This window comes from Drosophila miranda, assembly GCF_003369915.1.
Source record: "Drosophila miranda strain MSH22 chromosome Y unlocalized genomic scaffold, D.miranda_PacBio2.1 Contig_Y3_pilon, whole genome shotgun sequence".
Taxonomy (NCBI): domain Eukaryota; kingdom Metazoa; phylum Arthropoda; class Insecta; order Diptera; family Drosophilidae; genus Drosophila; species Drosophila miranda.
Genome location: NW_022881625.1, coordinates 9,690,583 through 9,704,409, shown reverse-complemented (window position 1 = coordinate 9,704,409; position 13,827 = coordinate 9,690,583). Strand labels below are relative to the sequence as shown.

General features: G+C 47.6%; 1 protein-coding gene across 1 annotated transcript; it reads right to left on the bottom strand.

The window, feature by feature from the left end:
* Nucleotides 1–5,690: 5,690 nt before the first annotated feature.
* LOC117194724 (endoribonuclease Dcr-1-like) lies at nt 5,691–7,347 on the bottom strand. Its single transcript, XM_033399228.1, has 5 exons — nt 7,071–7,347; nt 6,804–6,979; nt 6,179–6,724; nt 5,944–6,118; nt 5,691–5,877 (listed from the first exon to the last, which is right to left on the bottom strand). The coding sequence occupies exons 2-5, from the start codon at nt 6,867–6,869 to the stop codon at nt 5,774–5,776; spliced, it is 891 nt and encodes a 296-aa protein (XP_033255119.1). The 5' UTR covers nt 6,870–6,979; nt 7,071–7,347; the 3' UTR covers nt 5,691–5,773.
* Between the last annotated feature and the right edge of the window lie 6,480 nt (nt 7,348–13,827).

Here is a 13,827-nt window from a genome sequence, read left to right as displayed (position 1 = left end):
GTCCCAGCAATGGATTCCTCCGCCGTTGGTACGACCCTCAAGATGGCGTCCAGCGTCGACCTCCCTTTCCTGAACCCGTATTGGTTCTGGGAGAGACCGCCTGCTGCTTCGATGGCTGCGCTCAGCCTCGCACCGATCACCCTTTCGAAGACTTTTCCCATGGAGTCCAGAAGGCAGATGTGCCTGTAGGAAGAGGCCACCCCTGGCGGCTTGCCCGGCTTGGTTAATAGTAGCAGCCGTTGCCTTTTCCACCTCTCGGGGAACGTCCCCTCCTGGAGGCATTTGTTGAAAAGGCCCGCAACTTCCCTCGGGAGTAGAAGAAGTGCCAGCTTCAAAGCGCTGTTGGGGATCGCATCCGGACCCGGAGCCTTCCTAGGTATCAGGTTTCTGCCTGCCTGCAACACCTCGGCTTCCGTAACCTCGCAGATGTCGCTCGGGCTATGCTCGAACCGCAGGGAGCTAGGGATCTGCCGTCCTCGAGGAAACAGTGCCCTGACTATACCCTCCAGTGCCTCTGGATCTGTTGGAGCTTTGCTGCCCGCGTTCAGCCTCTTCACCACCATCCTGTACGCGCCTCCCCAGGGGTCCTCTTCGGCGGCATCACACAGCTTAAGGAAGCATTCCCTCTTGCTGTTCCTTATGGCGGTCTTCAGATCCTTCCTCGCCACTTTGTAGGTCTCGCTGCATCGGGCCAAGCGCGGTGTGCCTCTGGCTCGCTGGAGCAGCCTTCTGGCCCGGTGGCAGGTTCTACGGAGAACCACAATCGCTCCACCAGAAAACTGGATCCTTGTGCTTCCGGAACGTCCCTCTCGGTAGCATGCTCTGGTCGCAGGCGCCTTCAAGTGCGTCCGCCAATTTGGTCGCCATATCGTTGGCTCCGTCTGCATCGTTTGCAGAGTAGCTCTCAAGGGCGCTTGCGAAGGCTTGGGCCCTCAGCGTGTCCTGGCGGTACGCCTTCCCATGCCGGAACGGGGTACCTCTCGATCGGGCAAGGGTGCCCAGGGTGCATAGTATGGCCTCGTGGTCGCTGGCAGTGTATACGTCGCTGATCCTCCATCGGGCGTGCCGGGCCAGCCTGGTGCTGGCAAAGGTGAGATCGATGATCGACCCTACACCTGCCCTGCTGAAAGTTTGTTGGGACCCTTCGTTCAGAAGGGCGACGTCCAGAGAGGCAAAAGCCTCCAACACCGTGCGGCCTCTGGCGTTTGTACGGGAGGACCCCCATTCCAGGGCCCAGGCGTTGAATTCGCCTCCGACTACGACGTTGTTCCGTCCTCGCAGACCGCAGCTCAGCTCGTCCATAATGCGGCTGAAAGTCTCCAGTGAGAGGCTGTATTGTATTATTTTATCGTAGCGTGACAACCCTGGGCGGCCAGTGTGTACACTCTTTTGGACTACAATATTGTTTGTCTTGCTGTTGACAGCGGTAAATTAGGCAAATGGAAGGAAAAGTACATTGATATTTCATTAGTAAAATGTCTTGAGCCTTGTCGTTACCTGCAAACAAATCCAAATGCACAGGGATATCGGATCGACTGTCATGCAGACTAAAGTTTACAACAAACTTAACCTGGAGCTGGAGGTGGAGGTAGGCACGCGGCGCGGATGCTACAGCGCTGGCTGTGGCTGTTGATAAAGATTATTGGATAATGTCTTGGCGGAACTATCTGCCACGTCTGTCTCTGTCATAAGAAGAAAGTTGTTCCATGGTTAGAGATACACAAAGAGAGAGAAAGAGAGATGCATACGGAAAGTGTGTGAAAGCGTGGATTAATGAGTCGACAATTATGCGAGGCCCCTCTGCTTCGGCACCATGCACGTCTATAGATATTCAATTAACTTGAACTCACAGCCATAACTCTCCGAACGAGTTCATTCCACATGCATTTGGCCAGGGCATAGGGCAAGTCAACTCGATTTCCGGCTATTAAGACATGGCTGAATTTCAGAAGTGGAATGCAACGCCATGGAGTGCCGAGTCCAGGCAGGATAATTACATTTTAACCGGGTGATTCAAGCGGAGAGGAGAGTCGACAGCAACGTCAACGGTAATGGATAAATGCACATCTTCCGCCGCAATGGGGGTCCTGGGAGCCGTCCTGGGGCACGGCACATTTAATGGGAAATGAATGGCAATGTTGGAGGTAGAAAATTATGAAAACGTTCCCAGGGGTAAGTTGTACGAAAACCAGCACGAAGTGCCCTCCATAATCTTCCAATTAAAGTTGATAAAAAATGTAAACGACTTTCATTTCGCCCGGGAGCGATACCTCTGACGAGGACTTCAAAGGACAGCTGGAAGACCCAGGACAAACTCGAGGCAAAAGTGAGTAGCTCATTGAATTGGATGGATTGTCATCCCAGTCGGTGACAGCAATCAAATCAATCACACCAGCCTCCACCTGAGTAGAGCAGGCAGGTCAAAGTGCGGCAGCCTTGGAGGATAAAGAATGGACCCCTTTTCTGACATTTGGTGATGTTTTGCGATGCAGCAAGAGGGAATTCCTACACCGATTGGGGCAAAACTTGGGCTAGGTATAGCTGGCAAGGCCGATAGCTTGATCCGATTCATAAATAATATACAGCTAAGAGTACTATATGTTTGGATTCATTGGGAATCCGTGCGTGGTGATGTCTAATGCAATTTGAGTAATTGAAACCCACTCGAAAGCAATTAAATTTCCTGTGGTTGGACCACTCTCCGGCAATGAGATTCGTTGGAGTCATTGGGAATCCGTGCGTGGTGATGTCTAATGCAATTTGCGTAATTGAAACCCACTCGAAAGCAATTAAATTTCCTGTGGTTGGACCACTCTCCGGCAATGAGATTCGTTGGAGTAATTGCAATCAAGATTCCCAACTAATCTTCAGGTAAAACAATCCATAATGGAGCAGAAGTTTTGTTCGCACTCGGCATTTATCAAGTTTGAAGTTTTAATTTGCTTTCGCCCCAACAAAAACAACTACAGAATACAGAATAACAAAAGTGTCAACACGATTATAATTGAGTTTAATTAAGCCGCAAAGTAAAGCCTCTCAGCACTCTTGTCTGTGGACCGACCAACAGAAATTTAAAATATTTGCGCTAATCCACTTGCCAACGGCCTAACAGAAATGAACAGCTGGTGCCAGTCCAGGCCTCTTCAATGGGCCAACTTTCGGATAAAAGAGGTACGTGCCAAAGGCTTCAAATACTCGTATTTGCTGGGGCCAAAGTACGTACAATAAACTCGAAGCAATCCGAAGAGCAAAGTTGCGATCTGGAAATTTATGGATGGCGAAGGCCAAAATGTTTTGGTGTAGGCCCAGGCCCAGGCTGAACCGATTTGTTGGCCCAGCTCTGAAAATGTCACATGCTCCTCCCACCCACAGCTACACCCACACCCTGTGTGGTCTGGGTCTTGGTCTGGGTCTGGGTCTGGCCATTGTCTGTCATTGATGCCAGTTGGTGTCGGTACAGGTTTTCAAAGGATGCTATTCCAGACTTAATTAAGTTGATGCCACCGTGTTGTACAAAATCTCTTCGATGCGCTGCGCTAAAGCTGAAAGTCTCATTATTTCCTATTTAAAGTCATTACCACGTTATCTGCAGCCTTCAATTGAAGTGGGTTCTCGTTCTCCTGCAACTTCCAGCAGCCACCGTCGCCCAGTCCCCATTTTTCAGTTAACGATTTCATTTCAATTGACAATTTAATTAAATCTAATGGTAAAATGTTGTCAAGCAATTATCATGCTTATGTAGCTCTTAATTTTCCGTATTTTTCGCGCTCCCCCAACCTTGGAAAGCCATTTTCCTGGCCAGAGGTGTATGTAAATCGAATTTCAAACGAGGCGAAGGCCAAAAAGCGCTGCATACGTACCCTATTGTGGAGCGAAAAAATTGGTATATACATACATACATATGTATATGTGGAAGTCCAATGCCACAGGTTTTGTATGATAAAAAGCTGACCAATCCAATTTGTATCTCCTCTTCGTTCAGTTACTGTAGCAATCAGGATTTGGTTTTGAATAACTTTATGCAACGCGTAGGAGATTAAAGACTAGATGTAGACTAGCTCCAATCCAATTATTATCTCCTTTTCGATTCCGGGGACTCCCGCTAATGCTGAAAGCAGGATGTGGCAATCACTAGCCAGTCGTTGTAAATTTGATTTAGAAAAAGGAAAAGGCATAATAGCCTTGCTGATTGCTCTTGCAACCTTGCACAAAGCGACGATAGGTATCCTCGTTGCAACGACCTGCCAGAATCTCCTCGTCACTAAGGGCCAGATTGAAGAGATTATGGGGACCAATCAGTTTGGCAAAGCTCGGCTGCTCCGTCCACACATCCAAGACATCTTCGGGCAGATTAATGCTGGGCGGAAGCCACGTTACTCTGGGGTCGAACAGACTGCAGCTAATACGACTGGGAATATCCGTCTCCCTGAGGCAATACATCAGGTTCTTGTTGGACACCAGCCTCGACTTGACCTGCGTGAGCGTGCCTTCGTTCCAGTCGGGATACCTGCTGGCCAGGTAAATACTGGCACTCATCTTGAGAAACGAGTCACCCAACAGCTCCGCTCGCTCCATATCATAAACATCGGCAGATCCCGCTGTGGTGATGGCCGCCAGGAACTCACCCTGGTGGGCCGGAGTGATGTGATTATCGGAGACGCTCTTCATCAGAACCGGCAACACATTCAACGACTGTGGTTTGGGAGCTGAGCTGGTCGGCGGGAGCAGGGCAGGCCGGGCGGCAGGGGGCATTGCTGGACTCCTGGTCTCATAGATGTTCCCTTTAGGCATCTTGAACTGCGTCTCCAGCCAGAACTCCCTGACGTCCTGCTCCATTTTGTCGAGAGACGCCACTTGGCCGGATATAAAATTGTTGTATTAGTTCAACTCCACGGTATAGGCGGACATGATGTTCCGGGGTAGGTCTACGGGTTCCAGGTACTGCTGCCACGAATGTTGTATGTCACGTATCTGCAGTGTCTTCATCCCAATCTCAACTTCTTTGATGGGTAGGGGCTCCAGAATGGAGCGTGACCCTTCTTCATAATCATTGGGAACGGCATTGCCATGGGAATCCACATTGCGCGCAACGACCAGTCGATCTCCAAGAGCTTTGGCCTATAGTCAACTCCATTTTGAGGCAGATGTTGCAGCCCCAGGTAGGTATTGAAGCGTTGTCGTAATGCCTCAGCATGCAGCATGAAGTGGAGCCGGTTCAAGATGCTGGGTAGAAACACTGCTTTTATCCAGAGGTCGCCGGGGAAATCGAAATTAAAGCAGAGCTCCGGAATGAGGATGATCTTGACCCTGGCCTTGCTCTGGGCCGACGTCTTGCCCCGCTGCTGGACATAGAAGTTCAGTTGCTCCGTAAGATCGCGCACCTCGATCAGGAACTGGTCCATGCGAACAATTCCTTCGATGTCATCGCCATACTTGGACGTGGTGAACTCGCCATAGCTCGTGTTCTGGTGGTTGCTTTCCATCAGGCTGCTCGGAGTCAGGTCTCTGCGCACCTTGTGCACGAGCATTCGCTTGCTCGCGAAGTTGGCATACCACTGAGTCACAATTTTCCCCTCATAGTCCTCTGGACGCGGCGCTCGGTGTTCCTTGCGCTGCTTCACACTGACAGGCTTCGGGGTGGGCAGACGCTGGAACTGACGGACCAGCGGCCAGTCCACCACATTCTGATGCTCTGCGCCCACGGCTAGAGGCACGATCAGGTAGGAGTTGTCCTTGCCTCGACGATCCAGTACAAAGCAGGGATGACAGATCTTCAACAGATCGCGGAACAGCATTCCATGGAATCCGTCTGACAAGAGGTCTTGAAGGTAGTTTGTGTCTCCGGCTTGAGTTTCTGCTTGTTTACCGTATCGATAACTAAAAGCACCCAAGGAGGAGAATGATTAATCAGACTTAGTGGGTATTTGATTGAATAAGACTCACCATCGTCGCTGTATTTCTTCCAGTGATCAAAGTGAAAGTCGGCTATCGCCGTCACCCGGTCCTTAAGCGTGACGGGTAGGAAACGCTCGTTGAGCTCCCCCGTGGAGTACAGTTTAATGCAGGTCTTAAAGGCTGCCGATATTTTTGCCGCCTTAACGGAAGTCATGGGATCGCTCTGGAATGATTCGAACATGATTACTGACTGTCGACGCTGGGTAGTCCATTTTGGGCTAACATAAATTTTATCCCGCACGGACGAGCTGAGTGGAAGTTCGATAGAGACGACTTCTTTGCTTGCGGCCTGTGTGCCAAAGAGTTCCCGCTTCTGGTCCCAACTGATTAGTGTGATCCAGGGCTCCACAAAGCCGAATGCATCCGAGGGCAGGCTCTGGCAGTAGCGGTGGAGCAGCATCAGGGCACTGCTAGGCAGCAGCACGGCACCTTTTTCGTTTATAAATGGTGGGATCAATTCGTGGAAGTGATCGGCTATCTCCTGCATCAGGGGTTCGGCCCGATCCAGGACGCGATCCTTTAAATACTCTCCGATGTCGTTATGGGCTTGGCGATATTGATTGATTTGTTGGTTGGTTTTTATGCGGTCAAGCTCTGAGGAAAAAAGCACAAACTGGGCCTCCTTGGATCGAGCCCGCCCCTTCGTCTGCACGTACATGTTAAATGTCTTTAATGGATCCAGGATCAACACGTAATGGCAGGCCTTTACATCGATGCCTTCCTCTAGAACGCTCAGGTTGGCTTCGCCATCCCTAAATTGATGAATGGCCTTTGATGGGGATTGCGACAGGGGAGAATAATATACTTTTAATATAATGTTCTGTGCTGAGGCCCGAGGCATAACGTACCGACTTTTGCCACTTGCGCTCCAGGACGCTCTCACAATCCGCTGAAACTGAGTTGCGGCCCACCATAAACTGCGGCACAGGATGGCCACGTATGTCTTGCCAGATCCGGTCGGCAAGTAGATTATCCCATTGTTCTTCATAATATGATCCACGAGACGCAGCTGATAGCTGCGAGGCTGCAACAAATGCGAATGCATTTTTACAATTCAGCAAAAAGTATAAACTTATGTACATATGTATATGCACTGGAATTTATATTATTTATACCTTTATTTCGGATTCCCCACTATGCACGTTGTCTGCCATGATGATCCTATTTGCTCCGGGTGCCAGCTGAAAGTGGTGAAATAAAATAAAATTCAGTGACTGTGTAAATTCTTGTCTCTTTCATTCCACGAGCGCAACTACAGTAAAATATCACGATTAACTTACCATTTCGGTGCTTATTGCATGTCGTGGCTCGGTAAAAACTAGCTGAGTGGGCACTGTAACTCCACGGAATTGCGGTTATTTGCCGCCTTCAAAAACTAACCGAAGGCGGCTTCGTTTTTCGGTTCTTTTTCGACTGGTCCGCGTTCGCTTCCCGCGTAACTAGTTGCGTAGCTAGTTACGCGGTAAACAGCGCAGAACTAGTTCGAGAGGGGTCAATTGACCCCTTTGGTACTACAGGGTAAAAACACATAAATACATACATATCGACACATACAGACATATGTGAACCGCTATTTGGACGCAACAGTTATATGTACATATATACATCTTTCGTTTACTGCAATCACTGTCGCAGTGGGAGAATTTTCGTTGCCGCTCTTGAGCTTAACGGTGCGCCAAGTATCTGTATCTAACGGGTATATTGTTTTCGGCTGTTACTTGCCAAGTGACGCGCTACCCTGTATCTAACGGGTATATTGTTTTCTCCCGTCACTTGCAACGACTCTCTCCCTTGATACCTCGTGCCACGACATTCAATTCAAATTCGTTTTCGATTATCGTTCTCGTTCAAACATATAAAAAAAAAAATTATGATAATAATAAATAAATAAATCGAAATAATAGTGGTTTGTTGTGTAAAATCTTCATACACAAACATTATGGCAGAAAAAAGTAAATCCACTCTTGAAGACTTCAAGATTAAGCTCAAAAGTCGAGTAAAAAGCATTCGCCGCTTAGAGGATCGATTAGATCAAGGGTCGATTCCTTTGCAATTACCGGAATTACAATGTAGATTAGATTGTTTGAATGCTTCAATTGAAAAGGCTAACCAGATCGAGGACATAACAGGTGATGATGCATATGCGGCCGAGTTGGAAGAGCTGATAATTGTCACCAAAGGAAAGATAATGTCGCTTATCGCCGCCTTTGATGCAGCAAGCGAGACGAAGCCAGTGTCTTTTTCAGCCCCAACTCATGCTAGACTTCCGAAATTGGCATTACCCAAATTTAGTGGTAAACACTCGGAATTCAAAAATTTCATTAGCCTTTTTGAGAGACTAGTCCATAGCGACAACAGCATACCGGTGATCGAAAAATTTAATCATTTGATTTCGTGCCTCTCTGATGAAGCATTAGGAACAATAAAGGCGTTCCAAGTCACCGAGGCAAATTATAAAAAGGCCATGGCTGGCCTAAAACGAGTATATGACAACGATTATTTGATTTTCACGAATAATATTTCCACATTGTTCAATCTGCCGAGAATGTCGCATCAATCTGCATCATCTCTAAGAACTCTAATCGATACTGTTTCGTCGATTTACGGATCGTTACTGTCGATCGGAGATAATACAAAAATTTCGAATGCAATGCTCATTCATCTCGTTTTAAACAGAGTCGACCCAGTGACGAAACAAAAGTGGGATGAACAGCTTACTTATGAGAAGTTGCCGCTTTGGTCCGACTTTGAGAAAGTCTTGAATCGTCGATACCAGCATCTGTCTGCTGAAGAATCGACCAAGCCAAGGCAAGACAAAGTCATGCCAAGCAAGCAACATAATCGCAGTTCATTTGCTTGTTCTTCCACTTCCACCAACAGTAGAACTCAGCAAACTTGTAGCTACTGCAATTCAGGAGACCATGTAGTGTCAAATTGCCCTTCATTTTCGCGTCTCTCGGTGATGCAAAGGTTTAAGTTTGCTAAGTCGGCATCCCTATGCATTAATTGTCTGCGAAAAGGCCACGCTGTTGTCAAATGCAAAGCCAATAAATGTCGAGTGTGCAGCCGCTCACATCATACATTATTGCATCGATACACAGTGTCGGCTAATAGTCTCGCGTTGCCACCACCCCAAGAGAGTCCTTCTCCTCCATCAAATCAGAATCAACCTTCCACGTCACATGTTTTGCATGAGACAGCGTTGGACAGGGTAATTCTGGCTACGTCGATCGTAAGCGTCCGAACTAAGAGCGGTGAACACATTCTGGCCAGAGCTCTGCTCGACTCTGGATCACAAACAAATTTTATTACCGAGGACCTCGCTAATCGCTTACAGATCCGTAGAGAGGAGTCCTGTATTAACTTGCTTGGAATTGGTGAATCTAATTCTCAAGTAAAGGATAAAATACACACAGTGGTGAAGTCGCGAATAAATGGTAGTGAGTTCTCCTTTGATTTTTGGATCCTGAAATCAATTTCAGGTTATCACCCTGACCAGTCAGTGAATGTGACTGACTGGCGAATCCCAGAGAACCTACCACTGGCAGACCCTTATTTCTACAAGCCACAAAGAATAGATATGTTAATTGGAGCAGAATCGTTCTTTGAATTATTAGCTGTTGGTCAAATTAAACAAGGTCTTGACTTTCCAACTCTTCAGAAAACCCTTCTTGGTTGGGTTGTGTCGGGAAAATATGTTTCCAGGAGTTCTGCTCCTCAAATTACAAACAGTTTGAGTTGCAGTGAAGAGTTGCTAGTATCCATCGATAGGACCTTGAAAAAGTTTTGGTCACTGGAAGAAATGCCATCTACCAAGAAAATTGCCACACCTGAGCACAAGCTATGTGAAGAACACTATCGTAAGACGACTCAGGTACTATCATCAGGTCGGTTCGAAGTAAGGCTCCCGTTTAAATCAGATCCAAATTGTTTAGGCAACTCCTTTGAGGTTGCGAAACGGCGGTTTTTGTCGCTTGAAAGACGATTGCATCGTGACCCTGAGTTGAAGAAAATGTACTTGGAATTCATGGAAGAGTACCTCTCCTTAGGTCATATGTCTCCTCCTACAGTACGTCTACCAAGCTCCGAGTCGTGTTCGATGCTTCGTCCAAGACGTCCTCACAGGTGGCCTTAAATGACATTCTGATGGTGGGACCTACCATTCAAGAGGAATTATACTCGACACTGCTCCGTTTCCATCTGCACAGGTTTGCCCTGACTGCTGATGTTAAAAAGATGTATCGCCAAGTGATGGTGAACGAAGCGGATCGGCAGTTTCAGCTCATAGTGTGGAGAAGAGACCCTTCTGAATCCTTGAGATTATACAAGCTCAACACTGTAACCTATGGGACTGGACCAGCCCCATTCTTAGCAATCCGGTGTTTGAAAAGGATGAGTAAGTCTGCGAAGCTCTCATTCCCTAGAGCTGCTAACGTTATTGGGTCCGACTTTTACGTCGATGATTTGTTGACTGGTGCTGCATGCGTAGAGGAGCTAAGGGCAATTAAGTCCGAAGTGTCTCAGGTTCTTCAGACCGCAGGGTTTGAGTTGACTAAGTGGTTTTCAAACTCACCCGAGATCACCGCATCTGAGAGCACAGCCAAACCCATAACAATCTCGGATTCAGAGTCGACAAAGGCGTTAGGAATCTCATGGTTACCTACTGACGATGCCTTTAAGTTCAAAATTGACAATTCAGTTATGGGTCTCCGAGCGACAAAACGGAACATACTATCGGTGACATCAAAGTTGTTTGACCCCCTTGGTCTATTAAGTCCTATCGTTATAAAAGGCAAGATCCTATTGCAGGAGCTTTGGCTTAACAAACTAGATTGGGATGAGTCGATCCCGCTGCATTTGGAAACAGCGTGGAATAAGTTGAAAAATACACTATCTCAATTGGAAGACATATCCATATCTCGGTTTGTGTATTCCGATCCGATGTCACCGGTTCAAATACATGTCTTTGCTGACGCCTCCATGAGAGCGTATGGAGCGTGCGTCTATATACGTAGCAGAACTGCAGAAGGTTTAAAAATATGATTGTTGACTTCGAAATCCAAAGTAGCGCCGCTCAAGACCAAAACGCTCCCAAGGCTTGAGTTATGTGCCGCTCACCTTCTCGCAGATCTCTGTCACAGAATCAAGCCCCTATTAAACGTGCCCATTGAACGAGTCGTTTATTGGTCGGATTCAGAGGTAACTCTCCATTGGATCCGGTCTCATCCATCTTCGTTGTCGACTTTCGTTTCAAATAGAGTGGCTGAGATTCAAGAGTAGTCAGATGATGCTACGTGGCGGCATGTACCCACGAAACAGAACCCAGCAGATATTGTCTCAAGAGGTTGTGACGTCGACGAAATCGTTCAGTCAATTTGGTTCGAAGGACCATCATTTCTGAAAGAGGAAGAAGAAAACTGGCCCAAGAACGCTCATTTCGAACACTCCGATGATCTTCAGCTGGAAAAGAGGAAGACTGCGGTTGGGTTGACCGCGGCTGTGCGAAGTTCGGAGCTGTTAGATGTCATCGAGGGATTCTCGTCACACCTCAAACTGCTTAGAGTGTTCGTGTATGTGTTCCGCTTTATAAGAAAATGTAAAGACCCAAGCCTAAATTTCGAAAAAACTATCTCACCGACCGAATACAATGAAGCTTTTTATAAAATTGTCGAAATCATCCAGCATCACGAATATCAAGGAGAAATTGAAAAGGTTAGGAAATGATCTACAATTGGTCCTTGTCTTCAGCGGTTGAACCCATTCATCCATGAAGACACAGGGACTTGGTGCAACTTTTCGTTGTTGCGAGTGGGGGGGCGACTAGCCAAAGCTCCTATATCATACGATGCCAAGTTTCCTCTGCTTTTGACTAAGCGCTCGCAATTCGTGCGAAGCTATATTCGTCATCTGCACCATTCGAATTTTCATGTCGGCCCACGAGCACTTGTGAGCATCCTTCGACAGAGCGTGTGAATAGTGAACGCTCAGGAGGTCTGCCGTCAGACAGTTCGATCGTGTATGCGCTGTTTTAAATGCAAGCCTCGATTGCTGACGCAACTCATGGGGAATTTACCCGCAGATCGACTCCGTGCTCTCCGCCCATTTTCAATTTGCGGCGTTGATTTTTGTGGACCAGTGCACACGACATTGAAAATTCGCGGAAGGCCCCCATACAAGTCATACATTGCGCTTTTTGTTTGTTTTGCGTCCAAGGCGGTTCACCTAGAAATAGTTTCCGATCTAACCAGTGATTGTTTTTTGTTGGCTTTTCAAAGGTTCGTCGGGCGCCGAGGATATCCCCAAGTCGTTCATTGCGACAACGGGACGAACTTCGTCGGAGCGAGCCGCCATCTCAGCGCTCTGCGGATCAGGCTCAAGGAGCAAGGAGACGCAATTCGCGACTTCGCGTCAAAGAACGGATGCGAATTTGCGGTCATACCGCCGCGAGCTCCTCACATGGGAGGGCTATGGGAGGCAGGTGTAAAAACTGCCAAGAGTAGCCTACTCCTACGGGCGGTAGGCAGCGCGCTCCTAACCGCCGAAGAGCTCGCCACAGTCCTCGTCGGCATCGAGGCCATAATGAACTCGAGGCCGCTGGGAGCCATCAGCCAAGATCCAAGCGACGGCGAGGCCCTAACACCCGGGCACCTGCTGACAGGCGGGTCGCTCATCGCCCCCCCAGCACTGCGGACTCCGGACCAGGAGAGTCTCAGTTGCTTGCGGCGATGGCGACTTGTCTCGTCAGTCAGGCAAGCGTTTTGGCAGCGATGGTCCCGCGAATATGTCCTGGGGCTGCAAATTCGGGGCAATGGCACCAGCAGCAACCGAACCTCGAGGAAGGAGACCTCGTCATCGTGGCCGAGGACAATCTGCCGCCTCAGGAGTGGCTCGTGGGGGGGGTCATCGCCACGCACGCAGGAGAGGACGGCATGGTCAGGGGCGTCGAAATAAGGACTAGCACTGGAGCGGTTTTTCGGCGGCCCATACACAAATTAGCGCCGCTCCCAATGTGTTGAAGCCGATGCAGGCGTTCAACGGGGCCGGTGTTGCGTGACCTTCCATCCATGGCCACAATTATTAGTTATTGATCTGAACTATGAAGTCTAGTGTAAGTTAGGCTAGGGAAAAGCTGGAGCGCAATAAAAGCTCGCTCTCTCGCTCTTGGCGAATTCGCCCCGCTTTGCCACCGTAGGTTAGCTAGAGTAAGAGATTTGAATTGTGAAGAAAATATAGTTGTTCGCCAACCTTGAATTAGATCGAGCGTATCAAGTTTTTCGCCCCGCCAAATAAATAATTTAAATTACAGCCACCCAAAGTTTTCGGTAATTGATTAGAAAAACTCTTCTAATTTTTCATCGTTGAAATAGGTTTAAATATTCCAGAAGGGTATTCCATTGTTGCTATCGATAAGCGGGAAAACTGCCAACTGCTGAAAAACTGCACCTCGAATGAAATGCTGCTGGACTGCCAACCTGCTTTAAGTAGAGCGCAAAGTATGAAAGTGAATGAAAAAAACACCAATGTTTAAAAAAAAAATGTATCTAAATAATGTATTAAAATAATTTAAATATTTGTATTTAAAATAAACTTTAAATTTAAGCCCAGCTATGGTTAACAAACGAATCAAACGCAGCTGTACAAGTACACATTCAAGTTCAAGTGCGGCTTGGAAGTGCAGTAATTCTTATCAGCAAACAACTTTGCATTAGCTTCCGGATTTGAACAGTTAATTTATTCAAAATGCATTTCGTTTGCGATCTCAGTTTAATTTTGATTGCAATGTGCATGGTTCGGAGAATACGACTCACAATGGAAAACTATTTCGTTTTACTGCTGATTCTTTTGGCTGTACCTTGATCCTTTGAGGCCACC

Bases quoted from the DNA above. Each gene is read 5' to 3' on its own strand.
- LOC117194724 (XM_033399228.1), bottom strand. From the start codon at position 6,869: ATGGTGGGCCGCAACTCAGTTTCAGCGGATTGTGAGAGCGTCCTGGAG. The intron at 6,725-6,803 runs GTACGTTATGCC...TCCCCATCAAAG, and splicing joins AGCGCAAGTGGCAAAAGTCG to GCCATTCATCAATTTAGGGA. The intron at 6,119-6,178 runs GTTAGCCCAAAA...GAATCATTCCAG, and splicing joins CCGTGCGGGATAAAATTTAT to AGCGATCCCATGACTTCCGT.